General features: G+C 42.1%; 1 protein-coding gene across 1 annotated transcript; it reads left to right on the top strand.

Annotated features, from left to right (window-relative positions):
• Nucleotides 1–3,024: 3,024 nt before the first annotated feature.
• On the top strand, nt 3,025–23,586 carry lpcat1 (lysophosphatidylcholine acyltransferase 1). Its single transcript, XM_004563666.2, has 14 exons — nt 3,025–3,304; nt 9,006–9,145; nt 10,728–10,942; nt 11,206–11,318; nt 11,451–11,511; nt 15,604–15,662; nt 16,769–16,803; nt 17,195–17,249; nt 17,366–17,448; nt 17,521–17,646; nt 18,005–18,158; nt 20,476–20,574; nt 21,126–21,264; nt 21,787–23,586. Exons 1-14 carry the CDS (start codon nt 3,218–3,220, stop codon nt 21,918–21,920), a joined length of 1,500 nt encoding a protein of 499 aa, XP_004563723.1. The 5' UTR covers nt 3,025–3,217; the 3' UTR covers nt 21,921–23,586.
• The last annotated feature ends 3,504 nt before the right edge of the window (nt 23,587–27,090 follow it).

Genomic DNA, 27,090 nt, shown 5'->3' with positions numbered 1-27,090 from the left:
ACAGTAAAGTCTGACCTTGAGCTAGATGGGCTACAGCAGCAGAAGCCCACATCAAGTGCCATTCCTCATCTAAGAACAGAAAACTGAGACTACAGTTCACATAGAATCATGAAAATGAGACAACAGAAGATTGTGTTGAAATGTTGCCAAGTCTGGTTAGTCTCCATTTCTTCTGCAACATTTGGATAGTGGGGTCAGAATTCAACATAAACAAAATAAAACTATGGCTCCACCCTGGTTCTGGCTGGCAGTGACGGTGTAAAGAGATGTTTTCTTGGACTCTTAAGTATAAATACCACAACCCACCTAGTGCAGTGCATTATGTAAAAATCATTAAAAATACAAACAAAAAGAAAAAAAAAACGGGAAGATCTGTGTACTAGGTTTTTCTATGCTCTTTAAAATCAGGACCCAAATGAACTGACCAAAACTTCCACCACCGTCTTCTTTTAAAAAATATCTAAAACAAAAACACAAAATGAACACTGCACAGCATACACTTACTGATAACATGGTTTATTTTTATGAATACAATTTAAAATCATCATTTATTTTTTAAATGCAATAGAATTAACCAGTTAACACCTACAGGGGCATTGAAAACCCATTTATGGTTACACTTACTGACATTTAGCACCCCCCAAAAGACAAATACAAATGTTTCAAAGGACTAAAATCCGTTACACACATCCCAGCCTTTACACATAAAATATAAAACAGTGCATCCGACAAACTGCAAGTGTTCAAAATCTCTGCCAAACAATGCTGGTTATTCAGCTGCGAGGGCTGTCCAGAGGTCGGAGCGCTGTGTGTGAGCAAGATGTAGATATTTCATGTATTTGTTTGGACAAATATGCAATATTTAAGGCACTTTTTTTTTTATGGCGGCCAATAACAGGAAGAAGATGGAGACTTTGATTTTCAATCAAAACTGTTTGTCTTGTTTTTAAATGGAAAAGTTTTTTTTTTTTTTTTAAATCTGTCATTATGCAAATGTTCATGCCTTTTTTTCAAGCATTTTGATCAATCCTGGTAGATTATGACCAATCTACTGCAATGTCGCTCCTCTTATGACCTTTATGGTTGCTTCCAGCAGCATAACACACCATGTTACAAAGCTCAAATCATGTCAAACTGGTTTCTAGAACAGTGAGTTCAATGTACTCAAACAGCTTCGACAGTCACCAGATCTCAACCAACAGAGCACCTTTGGTGGAACTGAAGTTTCTAACAACATCAGGCTGAGTTCCATCATTCTTCCACAAGAGGGAGCCAAAGTGTGCATCATGGACGGTCGCTTTTCAAACTCCCTGTCACTTTTAAAACCAGTCACATTCAAAACTTTGGGCAAATTCTCAGCCACTGTATGTTTACTAAAGGTCAGAAAAAGGGCCATGAAACGCTCTGACTGACTGCAATACTCAGTCCCAAGTGCCGAAGAAACCAAACTGGTTGAAAGATGTTTGGCAACAAACACTGAGTGTACGCTGGCTTTGCTCGAATAAACTAAAGGTTAATATTTGCTGATGGAGGATCAGGGATTCGGAAAACGTGTGTACATGCACATATATTATTTGAACACTTCTAATTTCGCAAAAGCACGGCAGGAAGATTTGATCCAGTGTTTGGGACCGTCCAATTGCTTTCCACTGAAGCATTTGGTCAAAGAAACACAGATTAAATGTTTCCTTTGTTTCTGTGTGAGCTGTGGAAGGTTGTCAAATAGGTAAGTCTGAGTTCACCTGGCAGACTCAGCTAGTGATTTCTGTGGGTCAATAAACGAGTCTTAATGCAAAGCGTCAGCCACAGGATACAATGTAAATCAGCCATCTGTGGCTTTGAAGATCAACAGAGTCTGTTTACACGGGCATTTACTGGCATGTAGAAAATAAATGACAGCAGAAATGGATGGGTGGATCAAATAGAGACAGAGGAAACAGGACTTCAAACGCCTACTGGACTTCATTGAAGGCAAATCACCCGAAGCATCTCAGAGGCGCCTTCCACAGCTAGTGAGACCGTGCGGTGTGCGAGCATCAGCAAGTGACGGTTTCAAACGTCCCCACAGCAGGTTCAGGTTCTTAGAAAAGGATGATCTTGGATTTCTTTCGCTACTGTGATTATGATTATCAATGTGATTTTGATAACTGACCAAATAAATTAATCTGCTACAATCACTTGCACATCACTTCATCTAGATCATACTACTCATTTCTTAGTTCTTTATTGAAGTAACAGCCGCTCGATTGCTGTAATCTGGCGAACATGTTGGTGGGCCTCAAAGAAGCAGTGGCTTTGATTCTTAATACTCCTCTAATCAAAATCATGTTGGTGTATTAGTTTTAGTAGAGGTAACGTGCAATATCTCTCGTTATATTGGTAAGGAGCCTTATGAAAGTGTTATATATGAAATAAAGAAATTACATGTTTTTGCAAGTATATTTATGACTCTTTGTGTTTGTTTCTACGATATAATCAATTCAGTCCTTTAAGTTAAATATCTTTATAGAACTATTTCGCCATATTTGTTGCAATTTATGCTGTCCTCTTAACGAGATCTCACGTTTTTTTTTAAATGTGAGACTGGTTTAAAGAAAAATACTGTTTTCATTCACGTGAGATATGCTTGGCAGATTATAGGCCTATTTACAACAGTTTAAATATTTATATATTATTTTTGCAATCACCGGAGGTTTTTTGGCCCAACTCAGAGTCTTCTGTTATAGATGACCGATTATAAGAAGGCAGATGTGTCAAATTTGATTGCCCTGCACTGTCGTTGCTTTCAAAGTAAAAGCTTCAACACGATGGTTTAAATAACAAGCTCGATGTGAGCTTCCAGCTTAAAAGACTAAAAAAAAAAGCAATGATTTTTTTCATGTGCGGTAAATAGCATGGTGTTCACCTCAGTTCGGTTTTATGAATTTTTTTTGTTCACTTTAGCGTCATTACAATGAGGAGGAATTGCGTTCGTTTTATTTTGAAACCCACAACGGGAACACAAACACAGTCGCTTCTTCCGGTTTCATCTAGCTGGCTTGATCTGAAGCATGAGGTGAGCGGCACACCTCTCCACCCAGTCAGCATCATCGGTGTCCGTGACAGAGTGACAGACTGAGGGGGAAGACTTCTCCAGCAGAATAAAATCAGCGAAAGAGTAACAGGACACACTGAGGCACCATTTTTCTTTTATTATTTGCGGGTTAGGTCGTTCACCATGAAGCCTTCAAACAGTCGCCCTTCAGGAGGGGGTAAAAACCCCTTCGTGCACGAGCTCAAATTGACCATGACAGAAAAAATAAAGGTAAGACAGTAAAGATAATAACAAGTTATAAACTGTGTTTGTCTAAGATGATGTTAGATAGACATATTCCTCCGTCCTCCGACCACAATGTGCTGCTTGTTTAGTGACTTTCCTACTTTCCTAAACTTTACCGACGCTTTAATGACGCTGTTTTTTCATGACTCTTATTCGTTAATGTTGACTGGAATAAAAACGGACGAGGAAAACACAGAACACGGATAGGGTTTCAATAACCGACAGCAGTGTGATAATGCTGTGTGGCTGTCTAGGAAAAAAGTTGTTTCCTGGTTCAGGTCCGACACTCAGCTGAAATGACGACAAACAGGTTAAAAGGACAAAAATCGTGCGGTGACAAATCTAGTTTCTGTGCCCCTTTTTAAAAAGCAAAAGTTGTGTCATACCGGATTTAAAAACATGCTGTGAATTCATTCAGTGTTGAGGAAAATCATGCAAGAGTAAGAGCTCCTTTTTTGTCTTTTTTTTTAAAAAAAACGTTTGAATGAACTCTATTTTCTCAGAGATAAACAGCAGCACCTGTTCAGTCTTACCCACACAGCAGCACCTGCCATGCAGACCCATTTCCTGCATTGTTGGTGTTATCTGAAGCTTTGTGGGTTCATTGTGGAGTCAGCCACTTTCCTCACATTTTCCTGGATGGGTGTGTAAAGCCAGTCTTGAATCTTAATTGACCGTCTTTTGCATATCAGACATTTGCATTGTTTGTTTATTTAATGTTTTGTTTAATGACAGGCCTATTGTGGATGGGAAGACCTTGCAAGACCGAAACCCTGTGCACTATCATATTGACCTGATTAGCTGGCACAGTGACACATGCTAATCAGCCCAACATACACTTCACTTCTGTTAGGCCACAGTTCTGCATTTCCAGCTGCTTCCTTTCACTGAGTGCACACACAGTTGGGCTGTGTTTACGCTTGAGTTTTAGCCGACGGCTAAACAAGCTGACAGCTAAACAAGTTTAATGTGTACTCAGATAGTCCTCATTAGGCTGCCGGAGTGGTGAAAGCCTGCACAGCAGTAAGAAAAGCAAAGATGGGAAAAGTACAGTTTAAATAAGGCATGTGCTCTAAAGCATGGAAATGTAGAAAAGACAGGACAGCTGTGGCTTCATTCCTGCATCAGTTGGCTCGCTGCTGGAGGAGAGCAGTATGGCTGAAATGATTCCTCATTAATCAAGCGGTTCAGCAGATTTTCTGACTTAAGTGATTTAGGGTCTGCTGACAGCATGCCATTGTCCTAAACACAAGTTACTGATCAACTGAAAATCATCTTATCTAGTTAAAGGTTTATGTGAAAACATGAAGAGAGCCCTGATCGACCCCCTCAGGTTACCTCTCCCATAGCTCCAGGGCCCAGAGGTGTCTGCTTTCATGCTCAACGAAACATACAACGGTCTGAAAATTGGTTCACTGCTGCCTAACCATTAACAAATCCACCGAGATAAGATGACTGAAAAAAAAAAGGCCCGTGTGTGTTTATTATCAACCACTTGACATTGGCTTGCTGAAAGCTTTTAACTCCACCGGCCCCTCTTATTAGTGCCTGAGTGTGTCAGTTTTTCAGTCGGCGTGTGCTTTAAGTTGGAAGCGTGTCTGTGCCATATGACCGCAGCAGGTCATCGAAGGTAAACTTGACCATGTGTGTGTCTGTGTCTGGTTCACACCTCCTGCTGCTCTGCTTCCAGAGGGACGCTTTTCCACTTGCAGAACCTGTGAAGGGTTTATACGCTCGTGTAAACAAATACACGTTTTGCCTGAAGGAAAACGAGGAAAGCGACAAAACGCAACTTCCTCAGTGCTTTTGTTTCTAGAGATATGGCTGCATGGTTGCTTAATGCTTATGAATCTGTTTGCTATAGGCAGTAGATTGGTGCTGCTCTTCCTGGAATGTCTTTTCTAACTTCCCAGCAAACATGATCACAGCACCGTAAACCAACCAGGTCAGCAAATGAAGCTCATTCCAGCTGAGTCACGCATTACTGAATGGCCAACAGCTGCCAGCTCTCAAGCTCACAAACAAAATGCCTGTGACATTAAACAGAGCTGCGATGTCCGGCGAATGGATGGGGATTAATACCAGACACGGCTTTAACAGTGCGTGTGTGTATAAAGTTGTGTTTCTTTTGGCTTTGATCTGCTACTGCCTGGCTTCAGTTCCTGCTGCACAGGCAGCCGAAATATGACAAATGGTAGGACAGGTTAAGTGCTTCCTGGGTACGCATTCACTGCCTCAATGAAAACAATTAGCCAAGAGCAATTACCTTCCTAACGGGTTAAAACTGTAGCGAGCCACAATACACAGGGGAGCAATGTATCTTGGGAAAATGGTTTGTCAGCGGAAGTGTTAAAATATTTTAGTGGATTTAGATCCGTTGTAATCGTCATCAAGTTTACCATTTATATGAGGATTATTTTTTCTGAAATAGGTGGTTTGTTGAACCTCTAAAAATTGAAACACCCATCATGATATCCCAGTATCAGTCACTCTTATGGCCTCAATCACACAGGCCCAGAGGCCGAGCCCTGAGACTGCATATTCCCCTCAAGTGGTGTCTTGGGGTTTCTGGCTATTGTGTGAAGTTGGTCACAAAGAGGGTGCTAGACCAAAAACTTGCTTGTGATTGATTTAGGGACTATCAGATTGCTGCAGATGCCACTAGTCTGCAGATACTTGCTAACAACCACTAGTAGTGAAACTTTTAAAAGTGTGACGCTGTGAGGTGCAGACAAAATGTGCACATCTGCAGCTCTGCATGTCAATTCGTGCAGCACAACCTGTAGAACATGGTCTCAAAATAATTTTTAATATTTCTTTGTACAAAGGGGAGCCAATAACTACAAATTCTGTGTTTTCACCTACAAATGACACGTTTTGCCACATGTCAAGCAGAAATAAATATTGTAGCTGTGCATCTATAGAGCCAGAGGTCGAGGGACTTTAGGTCAGAAATAATAAAACAGTTCAATCTTGATGGCAGTGGTCTCTACCGGGATGACATTTCCCCGATCTATAGGGCATAAGAGGTCACTGACTGGTTCAATGAATATGGAAATGACATGAATCATGTGCTATAGCCTTCACATTCACCAGATCTTAACCTAAGTGAACACCTATGGGAGAATACTGTTCCATCACATCGAGCTAACTTTCTGCTGCCTGGCCAGACCCCTGTGTGTTTTTTGTTTTTTTTGTCACATTTAAGGTACGTGCCAGATGTTTTGCTTTGTCTTTATATGTGTAGAAAGTGAAAGTAGTGAGAAGTAAGAGACTGAGTCACTACATTCCTTAAATGTCTCCTGAAAGTGTTAACGCAACTATACATAGCGCCTTGAGGCGACTTTTGTTGTGATTTGGCGCTATATAAATAAAATTGAATTGAATTGAATTGAATGTACACGTATGCGTGTCAAGACTGTAGATTCCTAGAATCTCTTTAGCATTAGGTACAACAGAGCAACCTCATCAGTTACTATGACATGACAAAGAAATTCAGTGACTGCTTTAATCTGAGTTGTTTATACATTTTTTAGTGGGTGAAGGATTAAAACGTTCAATATTGAACAAATTGTGCGTCAATGTACAATAAGAAAAAAAATCTACATCTGTTGATCTGTAGTCACTTTTATTCTGTGTGCTGTAAGTGAGCTCAGTGCTCTTGAAGTGCATTTCTACTGCAAATTTCAAATCTTTAGTCAAGGATCAGCCGGCGTTCTCCTAAAACACTGGAAATTGCACCCCTCTGCCCCGCCCCTGCATTTTCTTATGCCACCTCTTGAGAAAATGTCAGCAGATCCTCCCAGATGGACTTGTTAAGCTCTGATGGTGACGCACAAGCTCGGATGGGTGGAGAGAGGCGTTCGAGCATTATAAATCACCCCCATTGCTGTTTATTTATTAATGCAGCCCTGAAGAGTGCACCTGGGTTCCTGCAGATAGACAACTACACAGGGAAGAAGAGAAAGATGGAGCAGGAGGGGAGGGGGAGGTTACATATGACTCCCTTGAGGGGTGACAAAAAACACACCAGTGCAAAGTAGGAGGAAAACTATAAAAGGAAGAACAGCAAGATAAATGAAGGTACAGCTGAGCGACTTGGAATAGAGAGTGAGAGACTGATGGATGGATACGCGAGAAGCATGATTGTAGATCACTGTAAGGCAGGCTTGGAGCTCAATGAGAGGGGGAGCGCAATAAATGTGTAGAATGAAGGGATCAAATAGAGGTCATACGAGCAAAACGAAGGAGCTTTTAAATGTTACACAGTTTGAATTTGCCCTTGAGGCCGTGACTTTGCCAAATCTTTGTCATTACACAGTAAGAGAAGTCATGACAGGTCAGTCAACTCAATTTATATCCTTATCATCCTGTAGTTTTATCCTTTTTACCTTCGTATTTATGTAAAATTATTGCGAACTAAACCCAACACATGTGAACTTTTGTTGGCTAAACCCAATGAGAGTCATCCATTCACCACGAGTGACCTTTACTAAACAGAAACACTAACAGAATCCTTTATGGTCATAACATTAGGCAATAGAAGTAGCAACTGTCAGATCTGAGGCTTATTTAAGGTAATTCATGAGTAATCCCAGAGATTTGATGTGTAGTCATGAACTCTGGTGAACAAACAGAATTTTCACGGGTTTTGTCAGAAAAAGGATGTGCGGCACAACCTTTCCAGGAGTGGACATCCCACCGCATTCAAAGACCAGACTGTTGAGTGCTCAGGCTACAGGCCTCAGTTAGCATGTTAAAAAACAAACATGTCAGCACATCTCAGGTTTGTAAAGATGCAACTGGACAAACCACAAGACTTCTGGAACCTTGTCCTTGTACAGATGAGACCAACTGGTTTAGATCAAACACAGCATATCAGCACACCTAATACCTCACACCAGCTGAGAGGGGTGATTTAAAGCACACGATCTAGACACATTGTCATCATTGAGTCGACCATGAAGTCTCCTGTATACCGAATGATTCTTCAGTCTTCACTGCAAGTAGAAGATGGCTTTAGTCAGCATGGTTCAATCGGTTGATTTGGGGACTGCTGTTCTTTAAAGCTTTGATATTAGCGATGTTGGAGTTGAGGTTTTTTGTAGGAACAAAGATGTAATAAGCAAACGCTGGATCTGATTGAGAACCTGAGGATGCCGTGTATACTCATTCAGTAGCAAATTGCGAGTCACGGGCTTGCCACACCCAAAAACACACAAATAATGGGATCTTTTACATAGAGTCTGGTTTCAAACGACACCAGCAGTAGAAAGGGCTGTGTGTGAATAAGAGTATATTTTAGGATGATTTGCTGTTAATATATTGAAATAAACGTTGTTTAGATGCAAACACAATTAAGCCTATATCCTCCCTTTATTCTTGCTTTCGGTAATCGGCGTTGATAGTGCAAACCGCTGATGTGTGTTGGGCCTTTAAAGCGCGATTAGACAAGCACAGTTAGTGTTAATTATGTGGTTTTGTGTTCTGCTAAAGGCACAGATGGAGTGTTGACACTGTAAAATGTAATAGGATGTTTCTCAGCTGTATAGGAATGTATGCTATGCTAATTATTGTTTTTTTGACAGTTGGCTAAAACACAGCAGGGATGTTACAGTAAACAGCAGGTTGTTGAAGTGCAGCAGAAGTGTGACTGTTTGTGTCTCTGTGTGTTTTGTCCCTGCAGATAGGACTCATGTCAGTTACAGTTTTTCCGGTGCGGCTGCTGCTGGTCTCTTTCCTCATGCTGCTGGCGTGGCCCTTCGCCTTCACGGCTTCTCTGGGACGTTCGGAGTTTGCGATCGAGCCTCAGTCGTGGTGGAGGAGGTGGGTTTGTGTGAAAGCACCCATGTGCTACTAAGACTTATGGGATTAGACAGAAATGTGTGAAAATCTCAGCATCCTGTAAATTGTATTGCAATATATAATTATAAATTGAGATGCTGACTGTTGCCCACTGTCTGCTCAGTATAACATCAGCATGCTGGTATGCTTTTATACAAATGTTAGTTGTGTGAATAATTAGAGTGCAGCACTCTGTCATTTTTACAGGTTCTTCGTTACTGACAACCTCTAAAAAATAAAATATTGAGCCCATTGTTGTATTTAAAACACAGAAAACACAACATTAGTGAAAAAGACTGCGGATTAATAAAAATTGTTGCTAAAAACATGAACAGATTTAGCCACTCACTCACATTCTGAAGATAAATATGTCTATAGCAGGGGTCTGATGATGAGTGTCATATCAACCATTGCATTAGCAATAAATTTAATAACGCTCTATATCAACAGTTACACACTATACAGAACAACTTTATAGAATTATATTTGTTCGCAGGTGTTGGCAAATCAGCTATTTTGAAAAAAAAACCCCCAAACAAACACTTTTTATCAATAACAAGAACACCAACAGCAAAGGAACTATACAACAGAAAACGCAATGCTATTTATGGTCTCCTCACAGCACTGATAAGAAAAATAAACTGGGCCAACACGGCATATTTGTTAATACAGAGACACACATGTTAATGTGATCTCTGGTCTCCCACTCAGAGACACAGGTCTCCGAGTGTCCAGCATTCAGAGGCTACCTGAGGACACTCGTGTGGAGCCAAATACTGTCAATAAGGCCTCTGCAGTGTTCTTAAGACAGTAAAACTTGTCAGGTAGTGACGTCCAGCAGGTGAGAATGAAAGCTCTGTGAACACGCACAGCTGTGGATTTCTGGTTTGATCAGAAAAGAAAACATTGGTCCAAACACCTGAAAGTCTTCGAATGTATCCATGTATTTCCGTGGTGTAGGGCTGTTCGATATAACGATATATATCGGATGAGGATATAAAAACATCTATCGTTTCGTTTTACACTATCGTTTGTTTCGTGGTGTCGCAAAATAAACTGTTTACGGCAATATTTTTTTTTCATCGTTTTGATGGTCACTGTAGTGGCTATATTCATTTCTTAAAGTTCTCTCTTTCTCTTATATTTTTTAATATAACCACACTATGGACGGACAAGCGACTGTTTTTATGCGTTGTGGTTAGCATCAACGACGGTAACAGCATCGCGTGTCCGCTTGTTTATGTTCCACATAGACCTTTCACAATAAAACTCAAGATCATGTGAATCACGTGAAAGAGCAGATTATTTACGGATGAGAAGTAAAAAAAAGAGCTGCCAGGTGCTAAAACATAAACCTTAGAGTCAAACGTTAGAACAGGCTTTTCCCCGCAGCACGTCGTGTAATAAATGCTCACAAAGAAAACGGCGGCCGTTACAACTTATGTCTAAAAATGTATAGTTTCATGCATTGGGTGAAGTGTCGGGAAGTGTAAATTTCAACATCGCTTGAAAACTCTGCCAGCTAGCAACGTCCCTCTGCAGCTGTCTGTGTGTCCTTCGTCAGGTTTATAGACCTGTGTCTAAGAGCGATCATGCGAGCCATGTGGTTTTGCGGAGGTTTCCACTGGATCAAAGTGAAGGGAGAACGGGTAGAACCCTCTGAAGCGCCCATCCTCACTGTGGCACCACATTCTTCTTACTTTGATGCCATCCCAGTCACTATGACCATGTGCTCCATAGTCACCAAACTGGAAAGCAGGAGCATCCCAGTCTGGGGCAGTAAGTGCACATTTACTGAAATTCCTATAATAATGTACAGCATTTGCACAATGTAACAGAATGCATTCAGACAGGTAACTAAATAGATTTAGCTGAGCTATAGATGCCTCCAGATTTTCTTTCTTTCTTTCTTTCTGTGTGACAAAGACTGTGCATTCTGTTAAGTCAACTCTCCATCAGTTTTCTTTTATTCAGTGTTTTGAACATTAATTCACTTGTTGTGGCTTACTTCCAAAATCCACTTCTTCATCATCCTCTCCCAGCTTTGATCAGCTACATCAGGCCAGTGTTCGTGTTTCGGTCAGACCAAGACTCGAGACGAAAAACTGTCGAGGAAATCAGGCGGAGAGCGTGCTCTGGAGGGAAGTGGCCTCAGGTAAACTACATGCATATACGCATAAGGGCACAGAGATCTGATCTCAGCTGACACCCGGGAATTTAAAGGTGATAAATTAAAAGCGAGAGCAAATTCAAACAAGAAATGAAGAGCGATTTGTGTCTGTTGCAGATCATGATATTCCCGGAGGGGACCTGCACCAACAGGTCGGGTCTAATCTTATTCAAGGCTGGTATGTATTCAGTCCACTTCCTGCTTTGGCCTGACTGTAAAGATAGTCTTTTGTGTGTTTATTCTTACTGGTTCTCAATAAAACTGCTCTGAACTCGTCATGCATGCAAACTACCTTGATAAAATCTCATTCATTTCCATCTAGACCCACCATCAAGTCAGAAATTTTCACTCGATGGTAAAAGGCTCACTATTGCACTGTAAATGAACCACGGCAGACCCGTTCATGTTTGCTTGCATTTTAGCATCTACGTTTATTTCCACAGTTGTTGGTGCTGTAACACTGCAGTGTTAGGCTGCGGCTTTCCAGCCACCAGCTTAACACACACCAGTAACAACAACCAGACTTTTAAGCCAGTGAGGCGTGATTGCGGATGCCGCTCAGGTGTGTCCGCCTTCCCTGTAGCAGCACTGCAGACCACGCCCCGCTACATACCCGCATCGCCCAACTGAGGCCGGGGAGCCATCTGGTCGAATCAGCCCTGACCGTCGGCACCCCTGGTCCAGCTACCGGGAGGTGTCCATTCAGGTGACCACCCACGTATCCAGTGGGGCTGGTGACGAGGTGGGTCTGGGGACCAGCAGCTTGGCGGGCGGCTGCTGCACAGGATCACACAATGCGCCAGCCTCTGGTGGAAGTGAGGCCGGTCCGGACAGCATGTGGACCTCTGGTTTGGCAGGAGCCTCGCGCGCCTCGATCTCCATCTCCAGCTTGGCAGGCGCCTCAACCTCCATCTCTGGCTGCGCCGATCTCTCACACACCTCGTCCTCCACCTATGGCTGGGCAGGTGCGTGGGCCCGGCGGTTGCTCAGAGGCCCTCCTTTGGGGAGCAGGAACGGGTGTAGGCCCCTGCCTGGCAGCAGCCACTCCCACCCATGGAGTGGGTATGGGCGCGGTGGCTGGCTGCATCCTGCCTGGCCTCACCCTGGTGGTCAGGATGGGCGCCAGAACAGTCTGGACCTCCTCCACTCCCTCGCTATCGGGGAATGCCGGTGGGGGTGGCAGCGGTGCTGGCCAGAACCCGATCAGAGCTGCCAGATTTTCAATCCTCTGCCTCCCACGTTCGATCCGGTCCGGGAGTTCTTCCTGCTGGCAGCGTGACACCGCCGGCTGCAGTTCCGCCATGCCGCCTGCTGGGTTTCGGCACTACTTTAAATGAATCATGGCGGGCATGGCACCACAGACCATACCCCGCCACATACACCATCTTCCCCTTTTGCACAACTTCCAAACAACAGACTAACCGACTAGTTGCAAGCAGCGTAGTCGAGTAAACTCATTTTACCTACAGCCGACTTTGAGCGTAAGTGGGACCGACCGGTGAGACTACATGATTTAATGTGTAAAATTTCAGAAAAGGTTCAGGTAGTTCACTGCGCAGACTATCGTGTAATCACAAAATAGAAAGTTGTCGTTAATTCACAGAAAAATATCTTTTCTTTCTTTCTTTTTTTTTTTTTTAAAGTAAACATTAAAATGCAGCACGGTGGCACGGCGGTTAGCACTGTTGCCGCACAGCAAGAAGGTCCTGAGTTCAATTCCAACATCAGGCCGGGGTCTTTCTGTGTGGAGTTTGCATGTTCTCCCCGTGTTTGCGTGGGTTACCTCCGGGTACTCCGGCTTCCTCCCACTGTCCAAAGACATGCAGCTTGTGGGGATAGGTTAATTGGAAACTCTAAATTGCCACTAGGTGTGAATGTGCGAGTGAATGTGAGTGCAAATGGTTGTCTGTCCCTGTGTGTTGGCCCTGCGACAGACTGGCGACCTGTCCAGGGTGTACCCCGCCTCTCGCCCTATGACAGCTGGGATAGGCTCCAGCACCCCCCGCGACCCTGAAAAGGATAAGCGGAAGCGAATGGATGGATGGATGGACTTTAGTAGATAAAAAAAACAAAAACAAAACACCCCAAATAGTCGCTAAAATCCAATGTTTGGTTGTTTTTTTTTTTTTGTTTTTTTTTAACATGTAATTGTTTATCTATTAGTTCATTGCTCATGTTGTAGTACGGATGGCACTGGGGGGTGGAGGTGATAATACAGCTAAGTTCAAAACCCATGTGCTCCTTCACATTTTCTAAAGCTGTCTAGTGGACTAGATTGGATTCTGGCCCCCGCACCTTATGTTTTACTTTTCTAAAAGGATCAAACAAATACATGAATAACTTCATGTATCCCTTTAAAACATTTGTGACAATTAGGTTCATTGTTGCCTTTGTTGCCTGAGGACTGTGTTTGGTTATAGTTCTTAGTAGTGGGTGTGTCTGTTAATGGAGACACTTGGTCTGTTTGCTTTGTTCAGTATACATTTCACGTAGTGTGCGTGGACTTGTAAACGATTATGTATGAATGAGGCTGACTCCATAGCTGCCAACTGGAGGTGTAGATGTCTGGTTAAATGAATTTCTCTTTTGACACAGTGAGTCTGGAGGTTCGGTGACTTGCTTCAGGACACAGAACTGTTGCACTCATCTCTTTATATTTCTGCTCACATCCCGTGTGTGTGTGTGTGTGTGTGTGTGTGTGTGTGTGTGTGTGTGTGTGTGTGTGTGTGTGTGTGTGTGTGTGTGTGTGTGTGTGTGTGTGTGTGTGTGTGTGTGTGAGAGACGTTGTCAGCCATTGTTCCCTGCCTGCTCTGTCTAATCCCCTTGCTTCCAGTCCATAATTCGGCCATTCGCAGTGAGCCTTGTGGGTCACACTCTGTCCTGCTTTCACTCACTGTGTGAGTGTCTGGTTAGATCATTGTGCGATGTGTTACCGGTCCTCTCTGGATGTGTCTCCTCTTGTTACATCTCATCACTGGCTCCCAGCTCAACAGATAAACTGTGTGTGTGTGTTAATGTGCTTAAGCCACCTGTGTGTGTGAATGCACACTGCAGTTATGTCCTTTTCTCGTTTCAGTCTTTTAATAGAGCGTTTCTTTCCTCATCTGTCTGCCTGTCCTCTTACTATAGTCTCGTCATTATCATTCAGATGCTGCAGATCTCTTTCACTCCTCTTCACGTTCTCACAGTCTCACGAGAAAACCGATTAATTATAACTTTATTCATTTTAAATGCAGGTCTCAGCCACTCATCAGTGTTTGTTGGCGGAGACTCTTTGTTGATTTACACTCTAGTTAATATGCCAGCTCTCCATCAGCCTTTCCATCACTGATATTAAACAACTATTAAAATCCTCCTCGCCCTGCCTCCAGGGCTTGTTATTCAAATACACACTGAGCTAGGTGATTCATGATGCATGTGTCTGGTTTTCTTTTACTTACTTACTGTAATTTTTTCAGGTTGTTGTGTAGTTAGCTTTATGTGTTTCATTTACAGGGTACAAGGAACTTGTTATATATTAGATATCTCATTTCTATTTCTTTTTTTCTAGCAACATTTTCTTGAATCTTGGAAAAAGAAAACCCGGTTTTAAATCTACACCAGCTGATTATAGGACAGTTTTGATGATTTGGTGACTTTCAGCTTGAGCTACATGTTCACTGTTTTGCTGTGATATAAGCAGCTTCATTCACAGCAGCATCAGGCAGATGTTTTATCCATCAAAACTCTAAAAACCTATTGTATGGTCTGTGGCCAGCATTAAACAGCAGACACACAAAGTTGGTAAACTGAGCCTGATGCTCATGTGTAATATTTGTAACCCTTTGCAATCCATTCATAAGTTACTGAATAGCTTGAGTAGGTCTTTGTCCAGTGATAAATATTGTATGTAGCTTTTATCAGCCTGCCCATCATCAGCAAGATATAATAGAATTCAATGGAAACGCTCTGTCCCTGTTCCCGATGTTATTTTGAGGTTATGATCTTATCACTCACTAAACCAGTTGATGCAGTCCAACTCTATTCTTTTTCTGTACTCATAAAATCTATTTGGAAACCCCCTCCCCATCATTTTCCATCAAATACTGCTAATTTCTCAGTTACTTTGACTCTATAAAAACAAATAAATTTGACGTGTGACATGCCTGACACAAGATAAAGAAGTAGGATTCAAATAAAAGCTTTGAGCTGGGTTTGGGGACAATCGATCACGTTTAGCAAAAATACCAGATTGTTCTCATCACCTTCCTCCTCCTCTTGTCTTCCTCAGGTGCTTTCATCCCAGGACTCCCAGTGCAGCCAGTGATACTACGCTACCCAAACAAACTGGTATACACCATAAATCTTGTCCTCTTCCTTTTGATCCTATTCTGTGGCTCCTCCCATACCTGCAGCTTTAGACGTAGGTCACGTCTATAGTGACTCCACGTACACTGTACACACCCACACTGACACGCCTGTGATGCAGTGAGTTCTTTCCTTCACATTAGTGTGTTCCTCTTGTGTTGAATGAGCTCATGTTGTAGTGGGATGATATTTCATCCTTTGTTTGTCTCTCACGCACACACGCATCGTACATACGTGCGCATGTACACATGCACACAGAGGTGTCATGTCTCTCTCTCAGCACCTCTCCCCGCTCTTTCATTAAACATGCAGCTCCTGTTACCTCGTTTTTCTTTTCATTCCCTCGAAAGCCTTTGTCACCGTTTCCCGTGGTGCTCGGTGTACTCACTGCGCTGACGTCTTTGACACCGTGGCACCGCAAGACGGTTAAGTGAGGCAGAGAAGGTGAAAATAAAGGACAGGGTGACTGCTTCTTAGTTTGTTTTTTCTCTGCGCACCACAAGATGTGCTTCCATTCAGTCTCTTTGCATTTGTTAATTTAGTGATGGCCGCCTTCTTCGATGCGAGGTCAAGTCAGGTCATGTTTGGCAGCTCTCACGTTATGAGACTGAGTGTGGAATAGCAGCACGCAGGAAGTGTTGTGGAATTAAGGGGGTTTTATGTTTTGTGTTTTTTTTTTTTTTTTTGGTTTTTTTTATTCTTCTCTCGGTTGGGGGTGAGGGGAGGGTCCACAGCTTTATTTCAGTCGTCCTTCCTTCAGGGGAGCGTCGCTATTGGTTAATGCAATTTTGAATCGCAGCCTACATTGTGTCTGACTTTTAAATGTGATGGCCATGACCCTTGCCTTGAACAATATATTAGACTATTTCCATCTTATAAAATAGAAAGTGAGGTGTTTTGCTTTCACAAAGCAAAGTTGAGGCTTCAAAAACAATATTCTGCAAACCAACAGGTGGTTTTTCTATACAGGCTAGGATCTCTGCTATGTTTCACTGTAATAAGTGTGCCTCACAGTGATTATGGATACATAAAGAGTTTGTGGATTTGTATAAAACTGCTTCATGGGGTGTTTGGTTCTCTCTCCACAGGATACCATTACATGGACGTGGAAAGGTCCCGGAGCGTGAGTGTTTCTTTCTCTCACACACCTTTACAGTCACTGTGGGAATACGCTGGGAATATGTCTGCGAGGCTGTGTGTCCAGGACACTTTTGTTCCATCAGGGAGCGTTAAAAAAAGCACAGCATGCAAAAAAAAACACACCAAAAAAGGGACCAGGTGCTGTTTTTTTTTTTTTTGTTTTTTTTAGCCGACCAGAGCAGAGAGGTGCATGTGTAACGGGCTGGTTAAAAGCAAACATCGTCGTCTGGTGTGATCGACTCCAGCGCATTCCCAGGGTTACATAGAATATACACAAAACAACAACACACACAGTCTCCCACTCTGTGTTATTAAAGTTACAAGCTGTTTGTTTCCATCAGGGTGTAGATGAAGCTGTTTGTTCTGTCTTCCAGGTTTCACATTTTGTGGCTCACTCTGTGTCAGCCTCATAACTCCATTGAGATTGAGGTGAGCGGTTTCGTATGACAGAAGTCAGCAAACTGACTTATTGCAATTTATTATTATGTTGCCGAGCAGTATGATCAGTGTCACAACAACAAGACTGAGTTGAACTCTCTCTTTAGTACTTGCCTGTTTACAGTCCATCGAACGAGGAGAAAGAAAACCCCGCACTGTTCGCCAGCAACGTCAGAAAGCTCATGGCCAAGTAAGTGTCCGATGATCAACGCACGCTTGCTTTGGATGTTCTTGACTCAAAACTTTTTCTCTGTCCTCGTAGGGCGTTGGACCTGCCGCTCAAAGACCTGTCCTTTGATGACATTGAGATCAGCCTATCGCGCGGCCCTCTGGGCATATATGATTATCGCAGCCTCCTAGAGTTCAACCAGCTAACATGTCGTTTAGGGTAAGTGGTGGGAGACTGGAACGACTAGTTAAACTGCTTGGTTGATGGGTGCTGAGTCAACACTTTGGGAAAAGTGTGTAAACACTGCCACCTATTGGTGGCTGAGCAGAAACACACACCAAAACCAAAAGCCAAAATAAAAAACCCCAATGAACTTCAATTTACGAGTATAATTATAACCATGTTGGACCTCCTTTTTTTTTTTTTTTTTTTTTCTTCCCCCTGGATTTGTTTTAAAAAAGGCTGAGGAAACTCCACACTTTGTACTGTCTTTTTTTTAGTGTTGTTTCCAGTATGACTTACTCTTATTTAATCTGGCTTCTTTGAGGTTTTTCCTTTTTTTGCTTCGTCCTAACAGACTGAGAGCAGCAACAACAGACAGGGTGCTTGAAGAGCAGGCCAGGAGAGCCAGGAAGCTCCAGGGAGACAAACTGGGTTTGGAGGACTTTGCCCAGTTCCTCAACCTCCCTGTTACAGACACACTTAAAGAAGTTCACAGCTTCTTTGATGAGGTAAACATGAAGGAAGCACAAGATATAGCAAAGGGAAATGTATAAACGTGGATTTAATGTTAAGAAAAGTTGATAAAAAAATGTTTTTTTAAAAAGATCCAGCAATGCTCAAATAATCACACAAAGTTATAAAATGAGCTTTACAGAAAAATACATAAAAATCTGTTCTTTTGTTTCTTTCTGCAAAATATAAAAACGATAAAATTCTTAAAATTTGTTTCAAATTCACGAAAATCACAATAAAATAAAATAAAGTTCTCATAGCAGAGAATAAAAAAAGGTAAAGTCAATGAATTTTACTTCAGAGTTAATGTGTTTGCAGGGTGAAGGGAAGCGGCGAGGCATTTTGGGCAGGACTGACGGGCCACAGAGGAATGTTTAGGATATGAGGAGAATGTTTGGAAGTTTGGAGGCTTTTGGAAGAAATTGCAAAGTTTTCTTCTCCTGCATTTTTGATAGAAACTAGTTGTAGAGTTTTAGATTTTTGTCATTGAATCTGTTTTTAGTGTTGTGACCATTTAAAATGAGCATAGTTTAAAACCAGATCTGCTGCCTTTAATATTCCACTTTATCGGTAACACAACACAAGCTTTGTGTGGTTTAACTCTGCCTGTATGTATCCTAAAAAGGTAAAAGATACATTTCTAATAGTGAGCCACAGTTGGAACAGTGCTTTTCTTTGTGGCATCCTGATACATAAATCTAATAATAAACAGAGGGTTTTACAAGGTGCTCAAAGGAGCGACAATTTTTCAGAAACTCCTTAAAAAAAAAAAAAAAAAAAAAAAAAAACAATTTCATGAGCTGAATCCTTAAATTAAGACTAGATGGTTTTCTCTGTACTGTGTGAACAATCACACAGTTACAGTCTGACGTTAATATGGAGGCATGAACATTAGGCATTGTGATGGTCCACAGGCATCAACAAATAGATGTTTTTCTTGCTAGTTGTGAGCTCAGCAGCTTCATCTGTTTGTAAGAAGCAGCCAACCATAAAGAAGCTAATTTAAAGGAAGGGGAAAGGCAACCGAAACAGTGTTATGTCACAGGCTCAGTATAAGCTAAATAAGGATTATTATGAGCTATGAGTCATCCAAAGCTTCTCTAGTAAAATTCTTCAGGAATAAAAATATGCAGCTGGAAAATTGTAATGAGTCCACTTTAAATTTAAAAATTGGGCGTCTTTGTATGTAGACTGAACTTTGTGTGGCTATCTAGTCCTAAATGCAGTCAAATACCATCATAGCCTCTTTAAAATAATAAAAATAATTTGATATTGATAAAATACTTTAATTGGTTGGGCTTGATAGTTAGCTGGGTAGATTCTGTCTATGCTGACCTCTCAACAAACGTCCATCCATCCATCCACCCATTTTCTTCTGCTTATCCGGGGCCGGGTCACAGGGGCAGCAGCCCAAACAAAGAAGCCCAGACCCCTCTCTCCCCAGCCACCTCCTCCAGCTTGTCCGGGGGAATATCAAAGCGTTTCCAGGCCAGTTGCGAGATATAATCTCTCCAGCGTGTCCTGGGTCTGCCCCGGGGCCTCCTCGTGGTGGGACGTGCCCAGAACACCTCACCCAGGAGGCGCCCAGGAGGCATCCTTGTCAGATGTCTGAACCACCTCAACTGACTCCTGTCGATGTGGAGGAGCAGCGGCTGAATGGCTGAACTTCTCACCCTATCTCAAAGGGAGAGGCCAGCCAACCTTCGGAGGAAGCCCATTTCCGCCGCTTGTATTCGCGATCTCGTTCTTTCGGTCACTACCCGCAGCTCGTGACCATAGGTGAGGGTAGGGATGCAGATCGACTGGTAAATTGAGAGCTTCGCTTTTATACTCAGCTCTCTCATCACCACAACAGACCGGTGCAGCGTCCGCATCACTGCGGCCACCGCACCAATACGTCTGTCGATCTCCTGCTCCCTTCTCCCGTCACTCGTGAACAAGACCCCGAGATACTTAAACTCCTCCACTTGGGGCAGGAACTCATCCCTGACCCGGAGTGGGCACTTCACCCTTTTCCGGTTGAGGACCATGGCCTCACAACAAACATGTTATATTTAAATAAATTAAATAATTAAAGTGCTTGGGCTAAAAGTGGTCTATGTTTAGTTTGAAACCTTGTCTATATAGGAGCTATGACACTGCCACAAAGTTAAAATCAGGGTTAGTGCTTAGTAGGTGAATATACTAGAGACTTCATATGTACACCACAGTCCTCCATTTCAATCGATAACATGGTCAGATCAATGGATACTTGTGCTGTAAGTGTGGGGCTTATCCTGCTCCTTTTGTTCACCGAGGTGTTTTTGTTCCCAGCATGGAGATGGACAGATAGACGTCAGGCGCTACGTTATCGCTCTGTCGACCGTTCGTCGACCCACAAAGTCCATGGAAACCCTCAAACTGGCCTTTAAGGTAAGTTTTTATACTGCTTACTCCGGTTTAACATACACTGACCAACAGCTGAGCAAGTACACCTTGCTAGTATCAGCTTTCACCCTGAGAGATGCCTTATAGCATAGATTTAACAGGGTGCTGGAACCATTCCACAGACACTTTGGGCCATAGTGACATGATGATGCAGATTTGTGAGCTGAACATCCACAGTGTGACTCTCCTGTTCCACCACATTACAACATGTTTTCTATTGGATTGAGATCTGATGACTGTGGAGGCCATTTGAGTACAGAGAACTCATTGTCAAGTTCAAGAAACCAGTTTGAGATGGTTTGACTGGAAGCTAATCTGAAATTCTCAGATCAGCCTGACTGGACCAGCAGCCAGCAGCCACCCTTCTTCCTCATTCTCATGCTGGTTTGATTCCAGCCGGTCCCCTTGACTGTGTCTACAGGCTTAAATGCATGGAGTTGTTGCGCTATGATTAACCTGTGCTCATTAACCAGTTTAACAGGTGTACCAGCGTAGGTTTCCTAGCATTGTGCTAACGCTTCGTGCCGGGTTCACAGATGTACGAGAGCGAGGAGAGCGGGGAAATCCTGGAGGAGGAGCTAGCCGGCATCTTGGAAATCATGTTAGGAGTGAAGGAAGTGCGACTTTCAAGTGTGTGCTTAACGCTCGGACCCGACACAGGAAAGATCACTTATGGTAAGACCCTGTTTCTGTTTGTAACATGTTTTAAGCATTTTAACACATTGACAGAGATGTCAAATTATTTATAGGACCATTGTACTAATGAGCCCACGTTAGAGATGATTGACAGCATCTGTCAGTGTGTCCCCCACTTCGTCTGTGCTGTCACCGTCACATTTGATTTCTTCTCGGCTTTACTGAAGAAAATAAATACCATCTGTTAGACGAGATTTTACATCCACCATCTGCCTTTTCTAGAAACTGTCAAAGCCTCTGTGAGCATTCTTTTCTTGTCCAATAAAAGAACCTTTTTATTTTTACCATAAAACAACCCATCTGCACAAAATAGCCACTTTCAGTCCGATCTCTAATGATCTAGAATGATCAGAGTAATTATGCTAATGCTGCTAAACAAAAGAGCTAATTACATATGCTGTTTAGATGCCACATATTACATGTTATATTTAAGTTTAGTGTTTTGATTATTAAGAATGTAAAGTTAACATTTGTTTTAATCTCACACTCCATCTCTGCCAGATGATCTTCTTCATTACATCCAGCAGTTTCCACACTTTGCTCTGGACTGCCTCCACTTTAAAGACCATCCACGGGATTTCTGCACAGGCCGATCTCCGAGCTGCAACGGCCAGAGCCGCAGCAAAGACGACTAACTCACAGACTCAAGCCACTTTTTTACCTTCTCTATCAGACCCCATCAATGCTGTCACAACGGTGCCTTCAAGTGCAGGTAGAGAAAGGGCAAAACTTTTAGGAAGAGTATGAATTCCTGATCCAGATAATGTTTTTATTTTTTTATTTCTTTCTTTGCCTTCCTTTATTTTTAATGCCCACTATAATATTAAGATACATTTTGTGTGCTCCACAAATATTTATATATATGTTTATAAAGAACAGATTGAAAAAGGAGGATTTTATGTATCCTTATGTATTGGAAGGTTAGCATTGTTGTTATCTCAGGCTAATGGACACTAGCACAATACCTGCTGTCGTGTTGACACTTTGCATCTCGGCCCATATTTATGTGTTTATATTCCCAGATTACTGCCATTAAAGTTTCACGCGTCACCAGCATATTGCAGTACATTTGCATAACCATTTGCATTACAATGTCCAGACTGTGTTGCTTACTGTACAAGTACCTTTGAGGGTGTTACTGCATCTCACCACACATTCAACAACAAGCTTGTTCATTTAGGTGTCTGCTTTATGCAAAGTCAGAGATAACAGCTGTGGTTTCTGAGCTGTAGCACCAGCATCGTTCTCCTCCTCCTCCTCCTCGTTGGGCCTCACCACTGGGGTTTTTGTGCTGTGTTTAGATTGCAGGGGCCTCTTCAGTGATTCTCTCCCCAGCAGAAATAACATGGAAACTTCCACAATGCATCGGCTCTTGCCTGCTCTCCTGACAGCAGGATTGGATGCGTTCTACTAGTAAATAGCAGGATTATCTGTTTTTCTTTTTTTCCTCCACAATAAAAAAGTTTTCAGAGTACTCTCGGGTTCAAAAACTGCTCTTAGAGATTAGAATCCAAAAGGTTCCTCATAAGAGAAAAACTATATACAAATTAGAGCATGATTGAAAATACTGACAATTCTCAGCTTTAAATGACATTTCAGATGATTTTTCATGTGGAGTTTTAGTTATTAGTGAAAATCTGGATGAAATGTCTGCATTTACCCAGACTGAAGTTAAAACACTCCCTCAGTGCTTTCACTCCTGATTTTCAAAAGCACGACTAAAGAGGTGCCAGCGTGACAGCTGTCTGATTTCCTGCTCCGAGAGTCTTAATGAATGTGGGCCCAGATGTTAGACTGCTGCCTGCAACTACCTTCATACTTTCGTTTGTGCATGAACCTACAGTTATATGATGAGCAAAACAATTTCTCCACCTCTGTCACGTTAAACAGTTCATAAAACACTGCAAAGGATGACGGCTCGGTATTTGGATGAACATATCTTTAAAAACTTGATAAATAACATGTCTTCGCTTTCACGCATCTATCTCTCTTTTTTTTTTTCTTTTTTTTTTTGGTTTGTTTTTCTGCAGTTTGAAAGTTGATCTGTGATGGTCACATTTCATGCCTTATGCCTAGTTTCCATTATGTTTTAAAATTCAAAGCAGAAATCAAAGTTTTCTGCTTTTTATTTTACAAATACAACCTTCTGTTTTGTCATAGTCACTTACTGTGTGTACCCACTAGGGGGAGCTCTGCTTTTATAGTTGTATCTTAAGATGCTTTGAGTTCTCTAAAACTGCCTGACAGTGTTTGTATGAATCAATGCAGTGGGTCACACTTACCTTAAAGCTATCATCAGTGGATTTTTGTCCATCTTTATCTGTTGTCATGTTCTCTGTGTTTTTCTTTTGATCATTATTAGCGAGTTAATGAAAAGGCAGTTCTGTTCATGCTCATCCTATTGCTTTCGTAAGACCTCTTCTCATCTCGGTCCACGTGGTGGCACTAGCTCCGTATGCTATGTACACCAGAGAGCTCATGCACCACTGCCCACCTGATGGACAGCAAAAACATTACCTCATCCCTTGCTTTCATTCCTTGAGGTAAAAAATAGACAGATTAAGCCTGGGCTTTGATGAGAGAAACCTACAGAGGAGGTGTGGAAGCAGGGAGAGAGGGATAGAAACGGAGGAGAGAAACTAAATGGATCGTTCTGCTCCAAATCCAATTCCTAATAGCTGCAGGGAGGGAGGGTGGGTGGGAGGAGAGAGAAGAAAAAACAGTCAAAGAAAGCAGAGAGGGAGAGTGGAGATATCACGTCTAACAATTAAGACCTGCCTTCGGGGTCTAAAGAAGAAGCTTTGTTGAGGACATATAAATTGCTCATTGAGCAGCGCCTCACTGCAGACTCCTTCAGATACTCCTGCCTCAAAGGAATATGCCATGAAAGACAACAGCAGCAGCAGCCGACCACATAGCAGGGCTGGAATCTGTTCACCGTATTTGGGGATCCATCACCAGCCCTCATCCTGGCCAAGCAAAAATCCCCCCTACAGTAAACACAACCCTGGATTTAATCCAGGTGACTAAGGAAACATCACCGCGCATCCACTGGAGATCCTTTGTAGTACCTCTGCTTTGCAGGGCCAAAGAAGCAGCTCACATAACGTTTACTTATTTTTGTCGTAGAGACAAAGTGGATGATCCTCGTGGTCCTCTGACTCAGGTTGTGGATGGCGCTACTGCCAGCTATAATGTTTAGAGTCAAAGGTTTATAAATAAAATAAAAGTCCACAGTTCATCTTGAAAGTATTGACAATTTGAAAAACATTTGCTTGAAATTGTTGCAAATGTATTTAAAAATTAAAAACAAAAATATATCATGTTTGTAGGTATAGTCTGAGTGCTCTGGAGCAGGATGTCTCTGTACATTCCTGCATTCATCTTTCCCTTGATCCCAGCTAGTGTCCCACTGCCAAAAACATCCCCCAGCACGATGCTGCCACCACCATGCTTCACTGTAGGGACAGTATTGGCCAGGTGATGAGCGGTACCTGGTTTCCTCCAGACGTGACACTTTGCATTCAGGCCAAGGAGCTCAATCATTGTTTAATCAGATTGGTGATTTTTTTTTTTTTTCCTCATGGTCTGAGAGTCCCTCAGGTGCCTTTTGACAAACTCCAGCTGGGCTGTCATGTGCCTTTTACTGAGCAGTGGCTTCAGTCTGGCCACTACCATGCAACCCTGATTGTTGGAGAGCTGCAGAAGTGCTTTTCCTTCTGGAAGGTTCTCCTCTCTCCCCAGAGCAACACTGTAGTTCTGTCAGACTGAAAACTGGGTGGTTGGTCACTTGCTTCAATAAGAAGGTAGACATTCCAAACTTCTTCCATTTACGGATGATGTGCTTCGATACAATCCTGTCTCGGAGGTCTACAGACCAGAGTTCTTTGGACTTCACGGTTTGGTGCTCTGACATACACTGTCAACTACAGCTGATGTAGGCAGGTGGCCTTTCCAAATCATGCCCAATAGACTGATTTACCACAGATGGGCTCCACTCAAGTTGTAGAAGCAGATGACGGATGATCACTGGAAACAAGATATACCCGAGTTAAATTTTAGTGTCATGGAAAAGGCTGTGAATACTTTTGTACATGTTTTTGTTTTATTTTTAATAAAGTTGATGAATTTCAAGCAAAGTTTTTCCACTTTGTCATTGTGGGATATTGTGTTTAGAACTTTGAAGTGAAAAATGAATGCAGTTTTGGAAGGATGCTGTACCTTGTTCTGGCGATACGTACAGCTAATGGAGCAGAGGTTAAAAATTCCTCCACACAAACCGTGGATGAACTGGGCTCCTGGATAAAGGAAGATATTTAGATTCAGATTCATTTCTGACATTTTCTTGAACTTGACTTTTTTATTTAATTTAATTTTTTTTAATTGCTTGATTTTGTGATGCAAAATGCCCAGTTTACTCCTATATCCCAGATATCTTTTGATTCTGGGATCTGTATCTGAATAAACAAGCATTTATCTGCTCCTCTATTCAAACCAAACCAATCACAGGCCACGATTTATCCACTTGCGTAAAGTGATGGATAAATGTGAGATAAATTAAGTTTCTCTTTACATTTTATCTGAAACATAAAGGCAACCTGAGCGAATACAAAATACAAATTTTAAATCGTATTTGCATTTAAAGAAGCTACGCGGTTATCCAATACGAGAATCATCAATCAAACCTGGCTGTGCTACCCACACCTCTGAAAACATCTGCAAACAGTGCCACGTCCAATATCTTGATGTGGTTCAGACGTCGCTGTGATGAAATTTTATCCAATTCTTCTTTCAGAAGTTCTTTACTGCAGCCTCATCAGAGGGTGAACTCCTCTTCTCAGGCACTTCCCCAGCATCTTAACAGGGTTCTGGTCCAGACTTTGAATATTTTTTTTTTTATTCTCTGCCAGTTTCCATTTTTATTTTTCATTCCGTTCACAGGTGGACTCACTCATATGCTTGAGAATGATTGTCATGCTGCAGTGGCACTTGAGCTTCAATTGACATACTGATGCTTTCCTCTCCAGACCTCTCTGTTAGAGAGTGGGATTCCTTCAATTATTGCCTGAACCCTGGAGCGGGAAAGCATCCCCACAACATTGTGCTGCTGCTTTTTGTGGAATATAACAGGACCCCGATGCCTGATATATATATGATTTGGATTTTTTCTTTACATTTAACAGATTTTTTTTTTTTACCTTACATGTGTGTTCTGTGCCTCTCAGAGGACATAAAAATAGTAAAACTGTAACTTTTGCCCTTAATGGTTTGTTAGCCTCCAGTGTCTTTCACACAGTGGAGTTGTGACTGCAAATATTTGAAAAGAGGTTAGATTTTTGTGACTTCCTGCATTCATTCTTAAATCCAGTTATTTTATACGAGTCATAGAAATGGTTATCTCAAAATAGAGACAGAAACCCACTGTTCCAACAATCATCTGTGAGAATAAACTGTGTGGGTGGGGAGGAAAATCTCCCTTTTGGCAAACCAAGTGCAACGAGGGCAGCCCAGTGCCACCACTGGATGGGAGAATGGGAAAAGAGAAGAAGGAAAAAAAGTATACAGAGATAACAAATGGAGCAAAAGGCAAATTATAGAGAGGAAACACAAAGTTAATGACGTCCAATAGTGTATAAATACATGGTTAGGGAAAGACAGTTGCTCATTGCACGATCAGAGGTCCCAGGCCAATGTGAAAGCTGGGAAATGCTTCAGGACATAGCCTGTACAGATGTAAAATTGCATGTTAATTTTTAAACATCAGTGTTAGCATTTTTTGTTTTGTTTGTTTGTTTTTCTTTTTTT

The sequence above is a fragment of the Maylandia zebra genome, linkage group LG22 (genome assembly GCF_041146795.1).
Source record: "Maylandia zebra isolate NMK-2024a linkage group LG22, Mzebra_GT3a, whole genome shotgun sequence".
NCBI classification, from domain to species: domain Eukaryota; kingdom Metazoa; phylum Chordata; class Actinopteri; order Cichliformes; family Cichlidae; genus Maylandia; species Maylandia zebra.
This window is presented reverse-complemented; position numbering and strand designations above follow the sequence as displayed.